The sequence below is a fragment of the Brettanomyces nanus genome, chromosome 4 (genome assembly GCF_011074865.1).
Source record: "Brettanomyces nanus chromosome 4, complete sequence".
NCBI lineage: Eukaryota > Fungi > Ascomycota > Pichiomycetes > Pichiales > Pichiaceae > Brettanomyces > Brettanomyces nanus.
The window spans coordinates 495,983-515,034 of record NC_052377.1 but is presented as its reverse complement, the minus strand read 5'-3'; the positions used below and the strand labels follow the sequence as shown (position 1 = coordinate 515,034).

The 19,052-nt window shown below is 41.5% G+C and overlaps 10 protein-coding genes across 10 annotated transcripts; 7 read left to right on the top strand and 3 right to left on the bottom strand.

Annotated features, from left to right (window-relative positions):
• Positions 1–1,268: 1,268 nt before the first annotated feature.
• Positions 1,269–2,840, top strand: IMH3 (IMP dehydrogenase; the record flags this gene model as incomplete). The annotated part of the gene is made up of 1 exon (XM_038923717.1): positions 1,269–2,840. The coding sequence occupies one exon, from the start codon at positions 1,269–1,271 to the stop codon at positions 2,838–2,840; it is 1,572 nt and encodes a 523-aa protein (XP_038779645.1).
• Positions 2,841–3,413: 573 nt separating this feature from the next.
• Positions 3,414–5,081, top strand: MUP1 (methionine permease; the record flags this gene model as incomplete). Its single annotated transcript, XM_038923716.1, has 1 exon — positions 3,414–5,081. The coding sequence occupies one exon, from the start codon at positions 3,414–3,416 to the stop codon at positions 5,079–5,081; it is 1,668 nt and encodes a 555-aa protein (XP_038779644.1).
• Positions 5,082–6,444: 1,363 nt separating this feature from the next.
• Positions 6,445–7,251, top strand: SPG1 (septum-promoting GTP-binding protein 1; the record flags this gene model as incomplete). The annotated part of the gene is made up of 1 exon (XM_038923715.1): positions 6,445–7,251. One exon carries the CDS (start codon positions 6,445–6,447, stop codon positions 7,249–7,251), a length of 807 nt encoding a protein of 268 aa, XP_038779643.1.
• Positions 7,252–7,278: 27 nt separating this feature from the next.
• Positions 7,279–9,645, bottom strand: FOA43_003463 (uncharacterized protein; the record flags this gene model as incomplete). Its single annotated transcript, XM_038923714.1, has 1 exon — positions 7,279–9,645. One exon carries the CDS (start codon positions 9,643–9,645, stop codon positions 7,279–7,281), a length of 2,367 nt encoding a protein of 788 aa, XP_038779642.1.
• A 174-nt stretch (positions 9,646–9,819) lies between these two features.
• FOA43_003462 (uncharacterized protein) lies at positions 9,820–11,094 on the top strand (the record flags this gene model as incomplete). The annotated part of the gene is made up of 1 exon (XM_038923713.1): positions 9,820–11,094. One exon carries the CDS (start codon positions 9,820–9,822, stop codon positions 11,092–11,094), a length of 1,275 nt encoding a protein of 424 aa, XP_038779641.1.
• Positions 11,095–11,584: 490 nt separating this feature from the next.
• FOA43_003461 (uncharacterized protein) lies at positions 11,585–12,949 on the top strand (the record flags this gene model as incomplete). Its single annotated transcript, XM_038923712.1, has 1 exon — positions 11,585–12,949. One exon carries the CDS (start codon positions 11,585–11,587, stop codon positions 12,947–12,949), a length of 1,365 nt encoding a protein of 454 aa, XP_038779640.1.
• A 118-nt stretch (positions 12,950–13,067) lies between these two features.
• FOA43_003460 (uncharacterized protein) lies at positions 13,068–13,599 on the bottom strand (the record flags this gene model as incomplete). Its single annotated transcript, XM_038923711.1, has 2 exons — positions 13,068–13,087; positions 13,179–13,599. The coding sequence occupies 2 exons, from the start codon at positions 13,597–13,599 to the stop codon at positions 13,068–13,070; spliced, it is 441 nt and encodes a 146-aa protein (XP_038779639.1).
• Positions 13,600–14,839: 1,240 nt separating this feature from the next.
• FOA43_003459 (uncharacterized protein) lies at positions 14,840–16,420 on the top strand (the record flags this gene model as incomplete). Its single annotated transcript, XM_038923710.1, has 1 exon — positions 14,840–16,420. One exon carries the CDS (start codon positions 14,840–14,842, stop codon positions 16,418–16,420), a length of 1,581 nt encoding a protein of 526 aa, XP_038779638.1.
• Positions 16,421–16,481: 61 nt separating this feature from the next.
• FOA43_003458 (uncharacterized protein) lies at positions 16,482–17,342 on the bottom strand (the record flags this gene model as incomplete). The annotated part of the gene is made up of 1 exon (XM_038923709.1): positions 16,482–17,342. One exon carries the CDS (start codon positions 17,340–17,342, stop codon positions 16,482–16,484), a length of 861 nt encoding a protein of 286 aa, XP_038779637.1.
• A 349-nt stretch (positions 17,343–17,691) lies between these two features.
• FOA43_003457 (uncharacterized protein) lies at positions 17,692–19,017 on the top strand (the record flags this gene model as incomplete). Its single annotated transcript, XM_038923708.1, has 1 exon — positions 17,692–19,017. One exon carries the CDS (start codon positions 17,692–17,694, stop codon positions 19,015–19,017), a length of 1,326 nt encoding a protein of 441 aa, XP_038779636.1.
• Positions 19,018–19,052: the final 35 nt, after the last annotated feature.

The following is a 19,052-nucleotide window of genomic DNA, read 5'->3' as shown; positions in this document are numbered from 1 at the left end:
CGGTCGCCGGACAGAAGAAGAAGGACGGTTTAGCCATAGCCGGAGTTTGGGGTGAGGATATCTGGCTACCTGAAAAGAAAAAATCAGACTCCATATCGGAGTTGTCGCGGCTAACAGTTCTTTGGGATCTCAACGGAGAAGAAAAAGGTGATTTAAGATTTGGAGAGGTTGGAAGAGGAGGGAGTGGAGAAGTTGGGGACTTCAAGGAGATAGAAGGCCGCAGCATTCTATTTGGAGAATCAAAAAACTCATCAAGGCGAGGAATCAACAAGCGCGGTAAAGGAGAACTGCTTATCACCGAGTCCTTTGTTGGGGACGTGGATCTTGAAGAGGACATAGATCTCGTAGGAGACGGGGTCCTCGGAGGGGATGTGAATTTGGACAATGTATACTGAGTTTCAAGCTTAGAGATACTCTTCATATATTCAGATTGTTTTGACGGGCTGCCAGATCGCGACCTTATGGGTGACCTCTCAGGAGTATGCACCGGATTCATTGTATCAATTTGCTAAAGCTTATCATGAATCTATGATTTTGAAAAGGTAAACAAACTTGATCAACTGAAATTAATCCGTCATCTTCGCGTTTTTCTCCAGCCACAGGAGAAAAGAAAGTGAGACTCAATACATGTGGCTAAGTTATTCCGGTCACAGGTCTTCGTCTCAGTTCTCTCTCAGGACTCAGTCCCAGTCACACATCTCTGATCTCAGTTCCAGTCACACATCTCTATGGTTACAAGTTACCCAGATATTGAGCTAGCGTGTCTACATAATTCATGTTACTAGCCTGTAATAAACCTTCTTTTTCTGAGCTATTGCGCCTTCCTCTAAACAGTGTTACCGTGACAATCGGAATTATTTATGTAAAGCCTTTGCAGCTGACGCACATACGTATTGGTGACTCCATTCAAAAATGCATCTCAAATTCACCACCGGATTGTATTTTTTATTCAGAACAATCAAACCCAAATTAATCATTGAATATTTAAAATTTCAATTTAGCTTTTTTCACTCAAAAAGAAAAGAGGGAGGTTGGAAAAAAAAATTTTGTTTTTATTTTTCTCGGTAAATTTTTCACGCTTAGGGTCTATAAATATGGGAAGTATTTCCCAGTTATCGGTGAGGCCAATACATTTAAGGGTCTTCTTCTTTTGGGTTTTCTCTTTTTTCTGGCAACCTTTTGCCCTATTAAATTTCGGTACATTTTTTTACTGAAAAGCCCCCCTTGTAACAGGATATTTACTATTAACTGATTATACATTTAGTACGATGTCTTCTCCCTTGGATTGCTCAAAGGCTCTTTCTTACCTTTCTGAGTACGAACATATGGACGGATTGTCTGTTACGGAATTGATGGATTCCAAAATCAATGGAGGTTTGACCTATAATGATTTTTTGATCTTGCCTAGTAAAATTGATTTTGGTTCTCACGAGGTTTCCTTGGACTCTAAGCTTACCAAGAGGATCAGTTTGAAAACCCCTTTCGTCTCCTCTCCTATGGATACTGTTACTGAGGCAGATATGGCCATTAAAATGGCTCTTTCCGGTGGTATTGGTTTCATCCACAATAACTGTTCTTCCGATGAACAAGCTGAAATGGTTAGAAAGGTCAAGAAGTATGAGAATGGTTTCATCAACGACCCGGTGGTCATTTCCCAGGACCGCACTGTTGGTGAGGTCAAGGTTCTTGGTAAAGAATTAGGATTCAGTTCCTTCCCTGTTACCAGTAATGGTAAACTGGGTGGTAAATTGATCGGTATCGTCACTTCCAGAGATACTCAGTTCCATGAGGCTGATCAAGATCCAATCTCTGAGATCATGACAACAGAACTGATCACGGCTAGAAATGGTATCTCTTTGAAAGAAGGTAACCGTATCTTGCAGAAGTCCAAGAAGGGTAAATTACCTATTGTGGATGATAAGTTTAACTTTGTTTCGATGCTTTCTCTCACTGATTTGCAGAAAAATCACGATTATCCATACGCTTCGAAGTCTCCTCATGCTAAGCAGTTGCTTTGTGGTGCCGCCATTAGTACTTTGAGATCCGATAGAGAACGTCTTACAAAGCTGGTTGCTGCTGGCTTGGATGTTGTTGTGTTGGACTCTTCTCAGGGTAATTCGACTTTCCAGCTGGAAATGCTTAAGTGGGCAAAGGAGACTTACCCGGAGTTGGAGGTTGTCGCTGGTAACGTTGTGTGCAGAGAGCAAGCTGCTGAATTGATCGCCGCCGGGGCTGATGCTTTGAGAATTGGTATGGGTTCTGGATCCATTTGTATTACACAAGAAGTGATGGCCTGTGGTAGACCACAGGCTACCGCAGTGTACAACGTCTGTGAGTTCGCCAAAAAATTCGGTGTGCCATGTATGGCCGATGGTGGTATTCAGAACATCGGACACATCATCAAGGCTATTGCATTAGGTGCCACCACTGTTATGATGGGAGGCCTTTTGGCAGGTACCACTGAAGCTCCAGGTAATTACTTCTATAGAGACGGCAAGAGATTAAAGGTTTATCGTGGTATGGGATCTATCGATGCTATGCAGCAGACTGATAGCAATGCTAATGCCTCTACTTCCAGATACTTCTCTCAGGACGACAAAGTTTTGGTTGCCCAAGGTGTTTCCGGTTCCGTCGAAGATAAGGGATCTATTGTCAAGTTCATTCCTTACTTGTTCAATGGCATGCAGCACTCTTGCCAGGATGTTGGTGTCAAGTCTTTGACTGCATTGATCGACGAGACTGCTAACGGTAAAGTGAGATTCGAGTTCAGAACTCCTTCTGCCCAGTTCGAAGGTGGTGTTCACAACTTGTACTCTTACGAAAAGAGATTGCACAACTGAGCTTAGAGCCAATAAAAAAAAAAGGCTTATTTGAAATCAACCATTATACTATTATAAATATTGTTCTTTAATTAATTAAGCTAGTCATTTTAGTATCTTTCACTAATGCCTTGAGAGGCAATAGCAGGGAGTGAATGATGGCGCTCGCAAAAATGTGGACAATCTGTGGACGATCTGTGGCCAGCCGTGGACTTTCTGGATATGGTAGAGAACAGGAGTACAATTTATCCGCAAACGAGATGGCTTCTGAAAGCCACTGAAAATTGCAAATCTACATAATTTCTTGCGGTGAAAGGACCGGTAAAGGATGCAGATTAGAGCAATCGAATCGGATTTTTTTCACTGTGGCACCAGGGGATTTCCCTTTCTGGTAAGTTATGTCAAATTTTTCAAGAGATGCCCATCTGTGGCATCCCTATATCCTATTTTTCCCCAGGCCTATAAAGGGAACGGCATTGCAGGTGGAAAATTAGTGTAGATGCAGATCCAGCTGTGACTGATAAGATAGGTTTTTTGTTAGGTGTATATTATAATACTTCTCTTAGCTTTTTCGTTCTATAGTCTTTACACTGAATGGTCGATAAGTCTGGATCGAAGAACGAAGTCGAGACCTCCGAATGGGAGGTGGCCTCAGGGCAGGTGGCTCCCCTTGATAGAAATAAGAAGGAGATTGGTACTATTTCCGCAATAGGACTCATTTTTAATCGTATGGTTGGTACTGGTATCTTTGCCACTACCTCAACCATTTTTGTGCTTTCGGGATCTGTGGGTTTGTCGCTTATTCTCTGGTTTGTGGGTTCCCTTATATCCTTGGCCGGTTTGTATGTATACATGGAATTTGGTTCTGCCATCACCAAGAATGGTGGTGAGAAGAACTACGTGGAGTACGTCTATAGAAAGCCAAAATTCTTAGCCTCTGCCATGTACGCTTCCTATGTGTTCTTCCTTGGCTGGGCTTCTGGTAACTCCATCGTTTTTGGTGAGTATATTTTAACTGCTGCTGGTGTTACCGTCACTAGATGGAACGAAAGGGGTATTGGTATCGCCTGTGTGACCTTTGCATTTTTGGTTCATTCTATCAACGTTAAGGCTGGTGTCTACTTGCAGAACGTTCTTGGTTTGTTCAAGTTGGTGATTATTCTTATCATTACCGTTACTGGATGGGTTGCTTTGGGCGGTGGTATAAGTGGTGCTCCTGGAAAGGCCAATTTCCATGATTCATTCAGCGGTACTCCAGTTACTGGTTACGGTGTTGTCACAGCTTTATACAACATTATCTGGTCCTTCATTGGATATTCCAATGCCAACTACGCTCTTGGTGAGGTGAAGAATCCCATCAAAACTCTCAGGATCGCTGGTCCCTCTGCTGTCATCTGTTTGGCGGTCATCTACATGTTGGTGAATATTGCATACTTTGCAGTTGTGCCGTTGGATGAGTTGGCAGGATCTGGACAGATTGTTGCCTCTAACTTCTTCCGAATTGCATTTGGTAGGAAATCGGAAAAGGCCCTTTCGGTGTTTGTGGCCCTCTCTGCTTTGGGTAACGTTATGTCTGTGATTTTCTCTCAAGGTAGAATCGTTCAACAGTTAGGAAGGGAAGGAATCTTACCTTTTTCCAAATTCTTTGCTACACAGAAACCGTTTAATACTCCAATGGTTGGCTTGTTTGAGCATTGGGTGGTGTGCGTCATAACTATCGTTGCTCCTCCACCGGGCGATGCCTACAACTTTATTTTGAACTTGATATCATACCCTCTAAACATTGTCAATATGTTTGTGGCTGCAGGTTTACTTTGGTTACATTATAGAAACAAGAAGGGTAAAGAGAGCTGGAATCCTCCTATCAAAGCTACTATACCTGTCACCATGTTTTTCCTTTTATCATCGATCTACTTGGTGGTAGCTCCATATGTGCCACCTAGCGCAGGTCAATCTGTGTATAATAGTCTTCCGTATTACCTACACTGTGTAGTGGGTATCGGTATTTTTGCATTTGGTGCTTTGTACTGGGTGGTATGGGCGTGGGTCCTTCCTGCAATTGGAGGATATCGCTTGGACTCCAAGGAAGAGCTAGGCGATGATGGCTTTTGGAGACATCGTATTGTTAAGGTGAAGAACGGACAGGATATTGAGGAGGCTGTCGAGGAAGAGCAAAGCAAGGAAGTAATTCCTTCTGTTGGTTCGTCAAGTCAGACGGAAGGTTTCGAGACAAAAGAATCAACCAATAGTGTGGCATTTTAGTTTATTAACTGAGCCTAATTAGATTTTAACTTAATATACGTCATTTCTACGTTTTCTCTAAAAGTAAAAGTGCTTATTGTGTATACAGATTTCACATTGCATTTAATTAAACAATGAAAAGGCGATTATGGTGGTGGGAATTAAACAGTCTCCAAAACAACATCTTTGAAGCCAGTAGCAACCTTCTTTCCCTTGTCATCGACAGAAGCCTCGCCGTGCAAAGCCAACAAGTTACCCAAATCGAACTTAGGCTGTTTCAACAACTTAACCTTTCTGATATAGACGTTCTGCAATGGGAAGGTTGATTGAGCGGCCTTCTCGATTTCTCTGCCAATAGCCTCTGGAATCAATTTTCCAGTAAGCTGAGCCAAAGTACAGTTGGAGACCTCTCTAGACATGATCTCCATCATCTTCTTTCTCACCTCCCTCAACTGAGAAGACTGAGCATAAGTAGTCTTTTTGACTTGGTTAGCCTGTCTCTTGGTGAAACCAATGCAGAAAATTCTCAAGACGTAGTCATCAGCAGTCTTCACAGTAACATTAGCTTCCACCAAAGATTGCCACTTTCTAACAAGAGATTTCAACTTGTCACTTGTGAAGTCCAAACCATGGAAGTTGGTCAACAAGTTCTTACCTTGAACTTCATCGACTCTTAACTTAACCTTCTTGAAGGCATGATCCTCAGATCCTTGCAAATCAGCAAGATTGAAATCGAAGACTCTGCCTTTCAATCCATCAGCAGCACTCTTCAAACCAGTAGATCTGTTAATCAAAGTCTTACCAACGTTTCTGTTCTCAAACGTAGTTGGAGCCTTGATGTCAAACCACTCCTTTCTAGTGAATGGGTCAACAACCTTCTTCTTAAGACCTTTCTTTCCCTTGGATAGTCTTTTATTCTTTCCGATAGCCATCTTGAATTGCTGTTGAAGATCCTAGTGAATAAGTATTAGAAGAAACCGAAAAGAACTTTTAATTTCAAAGAGAACTTTGTCTGAAAAATTAAAAAAAAGACGAGCTTCGTAGGGGAGGAGAAAAATTCTTTTGCTGTGGCTTCTCCCCGGTGGCATTGCCGTCCCCTAGCCGTCGTGAAAAAAAAATTTCTTCAAATCTGTGACTGTAACCCTCGCACCAAGAAAAACCTCGCAAGTTGGGCACATGTGTCTTATCACCTGACTCAATTCTTAACATCCGTACATCTGTATTATTGAATTAGACAAACTTAGGAAAAAGTAAATAGAGAATTAATCAAAGAAATAAAAAGGGGGATATGATAACATGAATGAGAGGAACCTGTTCAAGATATTGATTGATTCTTTCAAAGTCTGTGAAGATCAGCGATATTTTTTTTTTGGGGGAACTCATTATGGATGCATACAGAAGTGTTAGTACGAGAATACCTAGATCTCACAGCACATCAGAGGCATTGAGCGAAGGTGTCGGTGGTGGGAGGTCAATAAGTAGTGCTGTGGATGGCCACAGTCATTACGACCACCAGCGTCACCACCAACATAATCATAGAGATCAAACATCACAACTTCAACAGTCACAATCCCAACAGCAGATTCACTCGAGGACAAGATCTGCTGAGAAAAATACTGTGACTCTTAAAGTTGGACTTATAGGTGATGCACAGGTCGGTAAGACATCACTGATGGTGAAGTATGTTGAAAACTGCTTCGATGAAATTTATACACAGACTTTGGGAGTGAATTTTATGGAGAGAACGATCCGTATCAAGAACACGGAAATTACCTTTTCAATATGGGACCTTGGAGGAGAAGCTGAGTTCACTAATATGCTACCACTGGTGGCTAGCGACGCTGTTGCTGTACTATTTATGTTCGACCTTTCACGAAAATCAACACTAAATTCCATCAAAGATTGGTATCGTCAGGCTAGAGGTTTCAATAGAACGGCGATACCATTTCTAGTGGGCACTAAGTACGATTTATTTGTGGATCTGCCTGAACCGGATCAAGAAGAGATTACGAGACAGGCCAAAAAGTACGCAAAGGCCATGAATGCTCCCCTAATCTTTTCTTCAACCTGCGCTTCCATAAATATCCAAAAGATATTCAAGATAGTCATTAGTAAGACCTTTGATCTTCGGCTGAAAATCCCGGAGATTGTCAATACCGGTGAGCCAATTCTTCTCTATCAGAATATATAATTGAAATATATATATATGCGTATCGGTTTATGTAGATTGTACCATTTCCTTCAAAAGAGAATCTTTTTTGAAGCTGCTGAGGATTTCAGCTTGACTAACGTTCAACCTTAACAATCGACTCCGTTCCAACTTCAAATGCTGCACTATCAAGATTCCATTCTCTTCTAGGTCCTTCAGAATAAATATGATACCCGTAGGTCTCAACTGAGACCGATTATTGGACTCATACAAGACTCGGGCCATTTCTAGTTGTTCCTCGCTCAATCTCCGATTAAGCTCCGTGAAAAGTACCACATGGAACTGGTTGTTCAGCTCATCAATCACATCCCCAACTGTCACTTCAGCAACACCTGTTCGTTTCGTCCGAAGTAGAACGGCCGCCAAAAGCATCTTCGACATGAATGGAAGTGAATTCAAGTAGTTTGCAATCGGCGAAGATGCCGTTTCATTGACAGCCTTCATAATATGCATAATAGTTACAGTATACCTACTGTCCAACTTATTTCTCTCCTCTATTGGCTTGGCCAGAAATTCCATCTCTGCAATCTCCACGGCTCGTATACAAATCATAAGAGCCCTCCTCGCATCTCCCGACACAGAAGCTACTTTCCTCGAAGCAAAGGCAATTGCATCGTTGGAAATCACCATTCTCTCCTCATTCAGTCGGCCCAATTTTTCTAATCGACTCTTTATGATCTCACTTAATTGAGTATAAGTATAACTGGAGAACTGAATTCTCGTTAGACCGAGACGGGAAGAAATCTTATTAGTGAGCATTCTCTCGGGAAGATCCATAGTATTAGCCACAGCTATTACTATAAGTTTTGAATGAGGATATGATGGCCAGTTGAAGAAATTGTACATGACGCTCTGGTTCTTGGTGACAATTTGGTCCATTTCATCTAGTAAAACCACCAACGGCTTACGCTTCGTATCGTCCTTATTAAAGTACTCTTCTAGCTGTGTTAAAGAGTTTGAGGCAGTGGCCCTTTTACCACTCACTTTCTCCCATAACGCCTCATAGGATGCCTGCGGTGAGACCACCTTTAGTCCATTGATCTCCACATAGCTGAACATTTTATGATGAGTCTCAGCGATAAAAGAAGCGGATAGTTGTTTAATGACTTCACGAATAGTGGCTGTCTTTCCAACACCCGGAGTACCACTGACGTAAATGCATCTTCCGACCTGTGACTGAACGGCACTCTCCAAGCTGAAAAACAACTGATGGAATTCATCCTCTCTACAAGGTAAAGAATGAATCTTTGCCGATGTATGAAGCACTTTTTTGGCCCTGCGAAATGCTTTGGACGTCTTTGTACTAGATATGTCTACTTCTCTGCTGTCCTCGTCACTAAATATGGCATCAATATCGAGAACCCTTCCATCTTCGTTAATATCCAGTCTTCTAGCAACAGATGGGAGCTTTGGGAGACGGTCACTTCGCTTTCCACGGCGCGATGACCTGGCTTTTCTTCTCGGTCGGCCCTTCTTGCGACCTTTAGCAGGTTTTGAGCTGTACAAAAAGTCATCGTCATCACCTTCCTCGGTCTCGTCAAAGGCATCATCCTCTTCTGCATCCAAATCGTATATATAAAATTCATCGTCGTCGTCATACTCATCATCTTCGCTCTCAGTGTAGTTAGCCTTTTTCTTTCGGGTCTGTTGTCTTTGCTTTTGCTTGAGCTTTTTCTCCTCGTTCTTTATCGATCTGGGATCAATCCCTTTCTGCTGTAAGGTCTTGGTGAATTGCTTCATCGTAGGTTTCACCGTCAAATTCTTGACGAGTTGATAGAAATCATCACTATTCTCCTTGAATCTTTGATACATCTCGTCCCAATCAAATGCTTCAGTAAAGTATTCTCCATCGCTGTCACAAAATCGTCGGCACACAAATGTAGTGTCTGTAGTAGACTCGTCTATCACTATTGTCGCAAGACTTTTCTCCGATATCACTGCACAGCTGTCTAATATTGTCCCCAACATTATCCTATCAACAACAGGTGACAGAAATACATCGTTCTTTGTGAATCTCTCCTCTCCTCCTGGTAGAACGCTTGAATCGATCTCAGACATTCTATAAAACCAAAATACTCTAACTTCAAGAAAACTGTCTGTGCCGAAAATGATATCTTTCACTAGTCCTATGGAAGGTTGCTCGTTGTCGTCATCTTCTCGATCTTCATCTTTGTCTTCAATCAACAAAATATCTCCGGCTTTCACCTCCATATTATCCATCTCCCTTCGAAGTATTATTCGAGACTCGCCTCTTTGTGATCTCCTTCCCCGGCCACGAGTATTTCTCGTGGTCCTTGGTCCTATCGTATCCTCAACTCTGGATCCCTCGTCATCCAGATCCTCAAGACTATACTGCCACCCCTTCATCTGTCTCATTGATTTGGCCATGATGATGTTTATAGAAACCTAACACCAATGACGTAAACGAAAATTGCCAAAAATCAATATATAAAAAGATCTGGTCTCGCGCAAGTCCACATTTGAAGCCTATCATTATCTGAAGCTATCATCTTTATCTCAGCTCGCTCGCTATCATCAGCTCCATTAGCCATGAAACTAAAGGCCCTTTGGTTCAAGTTGGAATCGCCCTTCCTGAACCTAACCCCGCGTGCTAGGCTGCTTCAAATTGGAAGGTTTTGCTCATCTTTGTTTGTGGTAATATCCATCTACCTACTAGTGTCCGTTCCTAGAAGCGGTAATCACTACTATATGGGTAGATTGGATTGCAGCCATGTCGATGTTAGTAACGGTATCTTTGCCTCTTTGCAAAGTTCTTTGAATCATCCGCATAATAGCAACGGTGATGATACTTTTACGACCACCTCAGAGATCTCGATCTTAGCTCAGTATATAGGAAAGGAGGTGTCAACGGCTGCTCAGTTTATCAATACCAATATTTTGGGGTGGTGCTCTGGAACCTATAGTTCTGTGGAAATGTATAATCCTGCAACAAGCACTTTCGAGCTTGTCAGTGAGGATAGTGCTAATATGAGATGCTCTCCCCTTAGTGCCAACTATGTGTTCGATTACAGAGGCCAGCTGTCAGATATTGGATTAAACATTGTGCTTTCTTACGCATATTCCTCGAACGATTACTCTCCAGAAGCGAAATATGTTCCCGACAAGCAGTATCGAGCGGATCTAAAGGAGCGTCGCCAAAAGAATCAGGCTGTCATATACATGTTGTTGATAGCGATGGCTGTCCATATTTTGATCTTCGTATTGGGAATAATATACTATGGTAGAAGGGGAGTCAAAAAAAACGATAAGTCTCTTCCTGCCTTGCCCAAGCATATCTTTGGTGTCGCTGCCATTGTTGCTTTTCTTCTCATGTTTGTGGCATTTTTGATAGATGTTTCGGTTCTTGAGGAGATTAAAAAGGAGATTAAAGGAGATTTGGGAGACTTTGGCTTGTCCTTTCACTTGAACCCGGCTTGGATATCTGTCTTTTGTATTGCTATGCTTCTCAGCTTCATCAGCATCTTCGTGTGGGGGGGTCCAATATGGTGTGCTGCAGCTCCAATTAATGCCCTTGACGATGATAATGTTGAAGAGATGTTAGTTCATTCATATTCTCCTGATGCAGAACTTTGTCGCTCGTCTGATTCTGAAGAGTCCATTCTTAATCCTTTTGCTGATACTGTAAGCGAGGATTATATGGATATGTCCAAAAATTCGCCTATGGAAATGACCACGCTGACTGACACGGATTCTCTTAGCAGCGAGGACTCATCCACGAGGCGTGTTCTCTGTGGCCAGCAAACTCAAAGTGATTTACTCCTAAATAGTAAGAGGTATCGAAGGCCTACCTTACCACCAATTTAGAACTTCGCTAACTATTCTCACGAGCATTTGCGTATCGATACCAACTTTTCTATATATGCTGTAAGTCTAATAACTTAGAATCTCTTAGCAGGCTCATTTGATAGTTAAAAATTCCTCTACTCTACAAGAATTTATGAACTGAAGACAAGTTGGCGGAAACTTATTATACTATAAAAGGGAATCGGCAAGAAACTACCCATAATCTGTGTAGTTTCGGTTGCAATATCTTCTATTTTGCCTTATTTCCGCGCCTAAGGATTTAGCTTTCTTGATGCGGCGCTAAATTGTGTTTCAGTAAATATTAAAGGGATTTCATTTTTATACTTTTATTTTCTCTTCTACTATTTAAAGTTCATTGCTTATATATACACACTCTTTTCATACTTGTGTAATGCTGGGTTTGATAAGTGATCCGTGTTTTCCCAAACGTTTTGGAAATGGAGGTAGAAGTCTTCAAAAACCCAGCTTTTTTACTGAACCGAGGGAAGAAATGGAAGAACAGGCCAATAATGGAGACACCTACAGAAAAGAAGATTCTGAAAATTTGGGAGGGGATGGAAGTGAATGCTCTGACGCTATTAACAGCAAGATCGGCTTTTCAACAGATACTACGAGTACATTTGTTTCCAAAGCTTTCCAAACAGCTGTCAGTCCGTTTAGCTGGCAAAGAACCCATGGTCAAGCTGAAGAGCTATTCAACAATACAGGCTCATATCAAAAAAGCCAGCCCAGTTCTGTTAAGGAAACAATGAATAGGTTGCCGGAAAAGGCTTTTTCGCCTAAAAAGAGTACTTCCAGCTCTTTGAAGAATAACAAGTCAAGCAGCTCTACCGGTGTCAGTTCCATTTCAGAACTAAAATCCATAGAACATGCAAGGAAACAGTTGCGTGAGAGGTCAAGTTACACAACTTTCAAAATCCTTTCTATAATTGCATTATTGCTGTTTTTACCACCCATATTGTCATTATTCGTCGATCTCTCCTGTATGGGCTCTTCGGATTATTGTGTGTCTCACATGGAGATGCATATGGACAACATTGCAGCTAGACCAGAATTCGGGAGGCTTTTAGTCAAAATTGCCAAAGGAATTGAAATTATCTCCGATAATGCTTATGGTGGTCCCTTAAAGGCAGAAAACATAGGACAGTTTTTGGGTAGCTCGTTGAATAAAACCGGAACTGTCTATAAGCTGAACCACTTTGGATATTGTCGGCTGGAGAAGGGGAATCCTACTATTGAAGAGAATCCAGAAGACTGGTTTGAAGAGTGTCATACCCTATTTGATGCTACGGATGTTCCAAGTGTTCTTCTCAAAGATATTGCTTTTGAAGTGGAATACTCGGAGGGGTTGGACTTCACAACTTCTGAAAGAGTCTCCAGCGACATGGTTTCTCTTTTTAGAAAGCAGCTTTTTAAATCACACACTTCAGAGAGTAAACTAGTTCGGTATGCTTCGATGGGACTTTCTTTCAGTATTGCATTTGTTATTCTTAAAATTGTGGCACTTGTGTTTGACACTGCGGCTCTATTCTTGGTCTTTGGAATAGCTGTTCATATTAAAAAGAGAACCGGTCAAATATCCAACAGCAAAGTGAAAGGCTGGTTAATTTTATCCACGGGATGTATTATATTTTCCACTCTGGTACAACTCCTGACAATGATCTTTGAACGCGCCTACCATGAAGACTTGAGTCAACATTTAATTGAGTCCTCATTGCCCATTGTTCATCATTTCAACTATTTCACCTCAGGTACTGTGCTCCATATTATTGGTCTCTCATTTCAGGGCATGATAATAATTAGCATGTGGCTACTTATCTCTGAAAAACCGTGGATAGTCAACGTTGTTCTTTAACACAAGATATATATCAACTCTATATAAATTTACATGATAGTTGGACACCTAATTAGTAGAGAAGGAGAAATGTAATGCAATAGTTATATAGAAAAAATCGAGTTTACCGGCTTTTCCGTCATCCTGTAGTCAAACGAGCTGATACATTCAGTATTGAAGCCTGAGTTAATCTTTTCAGACACCACCATGTTTAAGGTAACGCCAAACCAATTAGAAAAGAGTGACCTACTAGGTCTATTCAAATTGTTGTCTGGAATAGGTAGCACATCTGCAGTCTGTCCAAATCTATTTTTTCCTGATTCATCGAATCTGACCTTGAAATGGGCCAATACTATGTACTGTCTCTCTTCTGGGGTGGGAAGAAGGTGCGCATCAAAGCTAGTTATCTGATGTTGTGTGGCCGGAAGTGTAGACCATAGTTCCTGAAACTGTGCCTTGGATCCAAATGGCTGTCCATTTATTATAATTCTAGATTGGGGTAGAAGTTGTGGTAATATCATCGACTTGTAATAATCAGCAGCTTCGTTTCTGTAAGGGGAATCGAGGGTCTCTGTGATAGTTCTTAGGAATTCTTCGACCTTCATGTCAGGATCTTGCGCTTGTGATTGAGGCCCAGTAGGATACTGAGGAGTCATCCTGAGATTCTGCATGTTATTATTATACAAATGTAGAACGAAAGAAGTAAGATAATGGGTGTATTATGACGGGTGGTGACAAGATATAGAATTTTTTTGGATATTTTGGTCGTGTGAATATCAAATATACGACAGCACCGATTGTTGTCACCAACAGTACATATGTGGCCTAACCTATATGTCAATGAATATGGCTGGAGATGAAGACACAAGTTGTTGATTTAAAACATAAGTAATTGTGTAGAGGTAAAATTGGTTTGCAAGGGTGTGAACAATGGGATCATGATTTTCCTCTTTCTCATTAGCCTGCTTCCGTTTTCATTCATATTGATTCCTATCTGTTGAACCCCAGCCAGCCTTAAGATTAGATCGATTATGCACTAACTTGTTAGAAGAGATTTCAGTTAACTAGTCTAGAGGTCAGCACACTAGTATCCTTCTTTAGTAATTTCATTCATTCCAGAAAATCAGTTTTCCAAATTTTGGAAATATAAGTACCTTTTCAACATATTTAGCCCCCCGATAGAGAAAATAATTGGCTTGGCTTCCAAATGGGGAAATTTCACGAACCATCATTTACAGAATAGGAAATTAAATTAAGCTAGCCTTCACGATGGTGCATATTCTCTTGCAGTTTCGCTAAAGGAAAAACAATACGGAGATGTGCAGATGAGAGCAGATGCCATTTATTTATCAATGACAAAAAGGTACGATGAATTCTTCGTGCATATATAGAAGTACGAAAAGTCAGCCATAGACGTCGAAAAAATCTGTCAGCCCCCCCTGCCATTAGAGGCTAGTTACTCTTCCTTGATCTGGCAAACCCTCGAGCCTCTTTTGGAATATTACCTGCCTGTTCTGGTGTCTATATAATCAACCATATCTTCCCTGGATAATTTCATTGGGCTCCTCTATATATTAAATCTTGTTCTAATCACTCAAAACCAAATAGCTGAAGTACTTCTAACCCTGTCACTCATTACAAGGTTTCAACAGACTATACATTCGTTAAACAGATACCATACAATTACGGCTGAAAAACCCTCTCTCGTTCGTTCCTTTCCAGCCACTTGCATTTTTAGATTTTAGACGTTCTGTTTCTTGAACAACAACCACAATCTACCACCAGATAAATTAATTACCCATTGACTGCCATTGCTTTTCTACCATGTTATCCACATCTTCTTACGAGGCTTTGAATCATTCAAGATCTCAATCCGATACCACAAACGTTAGATCATCCTTTTTCCACAGAATGACCAAGCCCAGATTCTTGGATTCTGAAAGTGTTGCTTCAGCCGCCACAGCTCTTCAGGATATGAAGAGCAAAAAGAGATCGTTCGAAGAATCCCAATTCTTTGACAAGACGACCACTTCTCCGGAGAACTTCTGTTATTCGAGAAGCTTAAAGCTTTGCTCTCATCAGAGTAAGCGTGCCAAAACTGCACCTTCTTCTCCTATAGCGTATGCACCTCCAACCAAAGTGCTCTTTCCAGTGACACCAAATATGAAATGTCCCGAGCTACCAATAACACCACCTTCTATCATTAATCAAGGATCTACCATTGCTTTCAATTCATTCAAAACAAATCCTATTACAGCCCAGGCTCCTACTACTGGTGCTTCCAATAGCTTTAGTGAGCTATCTGCTGCTTCTTCTGCTTCACAGAGCCCTGCCACTCCTCCTCCATCGGTCGATTCTTCTCCAAGAGGTTTTCCAAAAATTATGAAACTCGGTAGAAAGCCTCTGACAACTATTCCTGAATCTGCTTATTTCTATCCAGATACTTGCTACTCTTTCAGCCTTTTGAACACCTCTGCCAACATTCCAGATCGGAACCGTAGAGCCTCCTTTCTAGAGCACCAGAACCAAGAATGGAGAGACTATTATAAAAACGAGATTAGCCACAGCAATGCTCGACTTTACAAGAAGTACAGAAGTTATTGTGAAGGCTTGAAGATGACTGAGTCTGCGGTCACTAAGATGAAGAATACTGGCTCTTCTAATTATAGAAGTCTCCTTCCAACGGCCTCAAAATTGACTACCTTTGTGGACTCCCAATACAACAGATATGATGGATTGGTCAACTATCCATACGCTTCCAATTACAGATACCAGTCAACAGGATACTTGCACGATGCAGAAGTCTTGACAAGATCTCCGGAACTTTACGGACAACATTCTGCAAAGGGATATTTTGCAAGTGGCGATTACCAGAGCCAAGAACCACGTGGTTATAAACTTCCGCCATTAAGTCAGGTACTTAAAATGCCACACGAGACCATTCCTCCTTTGGCATATTCTCCAGAGAATATGCCCATGGCTGTCAGGCCCCGTATCAACATTTCCTCGCAAGCATCAAGCCCAACGAGACACGTTTCCAAGTTTATTAACACATCGCTTACATCACCAAAATCCTCTGGAAGTATGCCAACTGATACCACTACCACGACAACTATAATTACTAGTCCTACTGGATCAAGCACTAGCAGACGTTCCTCTTCATCGCATCGTCGTCATAGTCATTCTACATATTCACATCGGATTCAAAGACGCTGTATTTCTTGCCATTCTACTCAATCGCCATGCTGGAGACCTTCTTGGGATCCCGAGAAGGGCCAACTTTGTAATTCATGTGGTTTGAGATACAAAAAGACCAAAGCGAGATGTATGAATCCAAATTGTCTTAGAATCCCAGCTAAAGGAGAATGGACTCTAATGAAGAACAGAGGAAAAATTCTCCTTCCTGTCTATAACGATGATGGCGACGAAATTAACAAACACCATACTTATAAATGCCTTCACTGTGACGGAGAAGTTGCTGTTGAGGAGTAACCCTTTATTGTTTAATGAATCACTAATAAATATCACTGAAGTATATACAGTACTATTTTTATTAAGTCAATCGTCTATATTTGTGATCAAGTGTCGTATTTCCTCGTCCTCTTTTGATTCCTGCTACATGTCCTCCATCGAGTTCTACATCCATAGCACTGTTTCCCTCCGGACTACCAGCATCTATTAGAATATCATTAGTTTCATCATCAGCTTGCCCACTGTCGTCGAGCATCACCTCTTCGGGGAGCATACGCATTTCACTACCACTAGTGACACGTACATCTTCATTATCATCCTCATCGTCGGCTCTTTTACTACGATATTCTTGAGCAATGCACTCAGATATACCAGCATATGCCAGCTCCAAAGCTTGGCGAGTGGGCATGTCAGAAAAGGGTAGGAAAAGGGAGTACTTAACTTGACCATCAGCCCGCGGGTAGCATATGAATTCACAAGTTCCCAAAGGACCATTGTCGACAGAAAGGCAAAGCTTCGTCATTTTATCGTTGAGTTCACACGATACCACGGAATCATAGGAAACAGATAAAGTTAATCCGCTAGGAATAGAATGGAAATCAAAATGAAGCAGAAGAGACTCATTAAGCACGAATATCCAGATCGGGAAAGTCATTAGTACTGCGTCATCGCTCTGACGTGAGACTATGACAGTGCCATCTTTCTGAAGACTTTGATAGGATATCTCTAAGTGATCAGTGAAGGGAAGTTTTACTGAAGTAATGCTGCCATTCTTTGATACAGCACGACATTCTGCAGAAAGATACCAAACATCGGAGCCGTAGTGTAGCAGAGTTTGATCCTTGTCTCTATAGAACCGAGGAGAGGTTGCTCTGTAAGACTCTACAGGTTGGGTATTCTCAATTGTGGGAAGGTCCGAAATCACACGAAACCCATAGGCCATATCCAGTGGATTGATCAAGGAACGCACAAAAGTGTGGGGCACTGTCGTATGATTATCGGACAAAGTGAACCGGCTCAAAAGAAAGAAGAGGAAAAAAAGGACGTGATTGTAGAACTTTTCAAGTTTGATGTACGTAAAGCGAGTCGTTATTAGTAGAAGTCACGTGCTATGCGTGAAAAGGGAAAGAAAAATAGCTTCAACAATTGCAATGATTGCGAGATCGAAACCAAGCTCTTCCCATAGGGCAATTTTGATAAACGGCTTTACCAGAAGTCATCGCATATAAAAGGGAGCCCAAAATGAGACATATCTTTGTTGTATGAATTATCCCTCTATTCTGTCTCTATAAATGTCGCTTTTCCCTGAAGAACCTAAACTGGACCCAGAAACCACCCGTATTGTTGTTGTTGGATGCGGTGTGTTTGGGCTTTCCACTATTCTTGCATTGACCAATAAGGGATATAGAGAGATTATTGGCTTGGATGTGTCGAAAGTTCCTTCTCCTAGATCGGCTGCCACTGATTACAACAAAATGCTTCGTGTAGAGTATGCCAATATTCTGTATGCCAAATTATCGGTGGAAGCATTAAGATCGTGGGAAAACGATCCCCTTTTCAAACCCTACTATAAAAAAGTAGGCAGATTGGTTCTTTCCCCGTATAAGGAAGAGAATAAGGCACGTCTCATTTATGACAAAATCGGTGCCGAGAACGTCAAGAAACTTGGGGTTGACCAAAGAATCGTCGAATTGAGATCCTCCTCGGAAATAGGTAGATTGATACCCGGGTTTAAAGATAACCAATTATCTAACCCATTAGTTGCCAGATACAAAATCGATTCCGCATTAGGGGAATCCGGAAAATCCTTAGCGGGAGTTTATCACGAATGTGCTAAGAGAGGTGTCAAATTCATTTTTGGAGACGGCGGTCACGCCATTAAAATTGAAGAAGGAAAGGTGATTGCTAAGAATGGAGATGTCTACTTGGCGGACAAGATCATAGTTTCCTCAGGCGCCAACACTTCTGCCTTGGTTGATTTGAATGCCAGTGTGACAGCCGTGGGTCATTTCGTCTCTCATGTTCAATTGAACGATGCACAATACGACAAGTATAAGAAAATTCCGATTTTTTTCAGCTCCGAATATGGATACTTCTTCCCTCCTGATCCCAAGGATCATGTCATCAAGATTGGCCATACATTTGCCGATGCTAGAAACTTTATTAAGAATCCATTTAATAAGGCTCAGACTACATCTATTCCGTCATACATTCACGACGCACCCACTATTGTGGAGGAAGCCACAAAAAGATTAATGAACTTGGTGATACCAGAATTGGCTTACAATCCAGTGGTTAACTGTACGATAGGTTGGACAAGTCTTTCTTATGACGAGAATTTCATAATCGATTATGCAACCCAGTCGAAATCAATTATTATGTGCACAGGGGACTCTGCCCATGGGTACAAATTCCTTCCAAACATTGGGAAATACATAGTCAAACGGATGGAGGGTACTCTTGATCATGAGCATGCGTCGGCCTGGAGATTTAGGCAAGCCACATGGTCAGCAATGACAGTGTCCGAACGTACAGAGAGAACCTCATATGATGTTAGAAACGTTCGTCATTGGATCAGAGGTCAACCGGAGCCACTACCTGCCTCTGCAAAACTATAGCAAGGGAAGATAATAGAATTTCGAAATCTTAGATT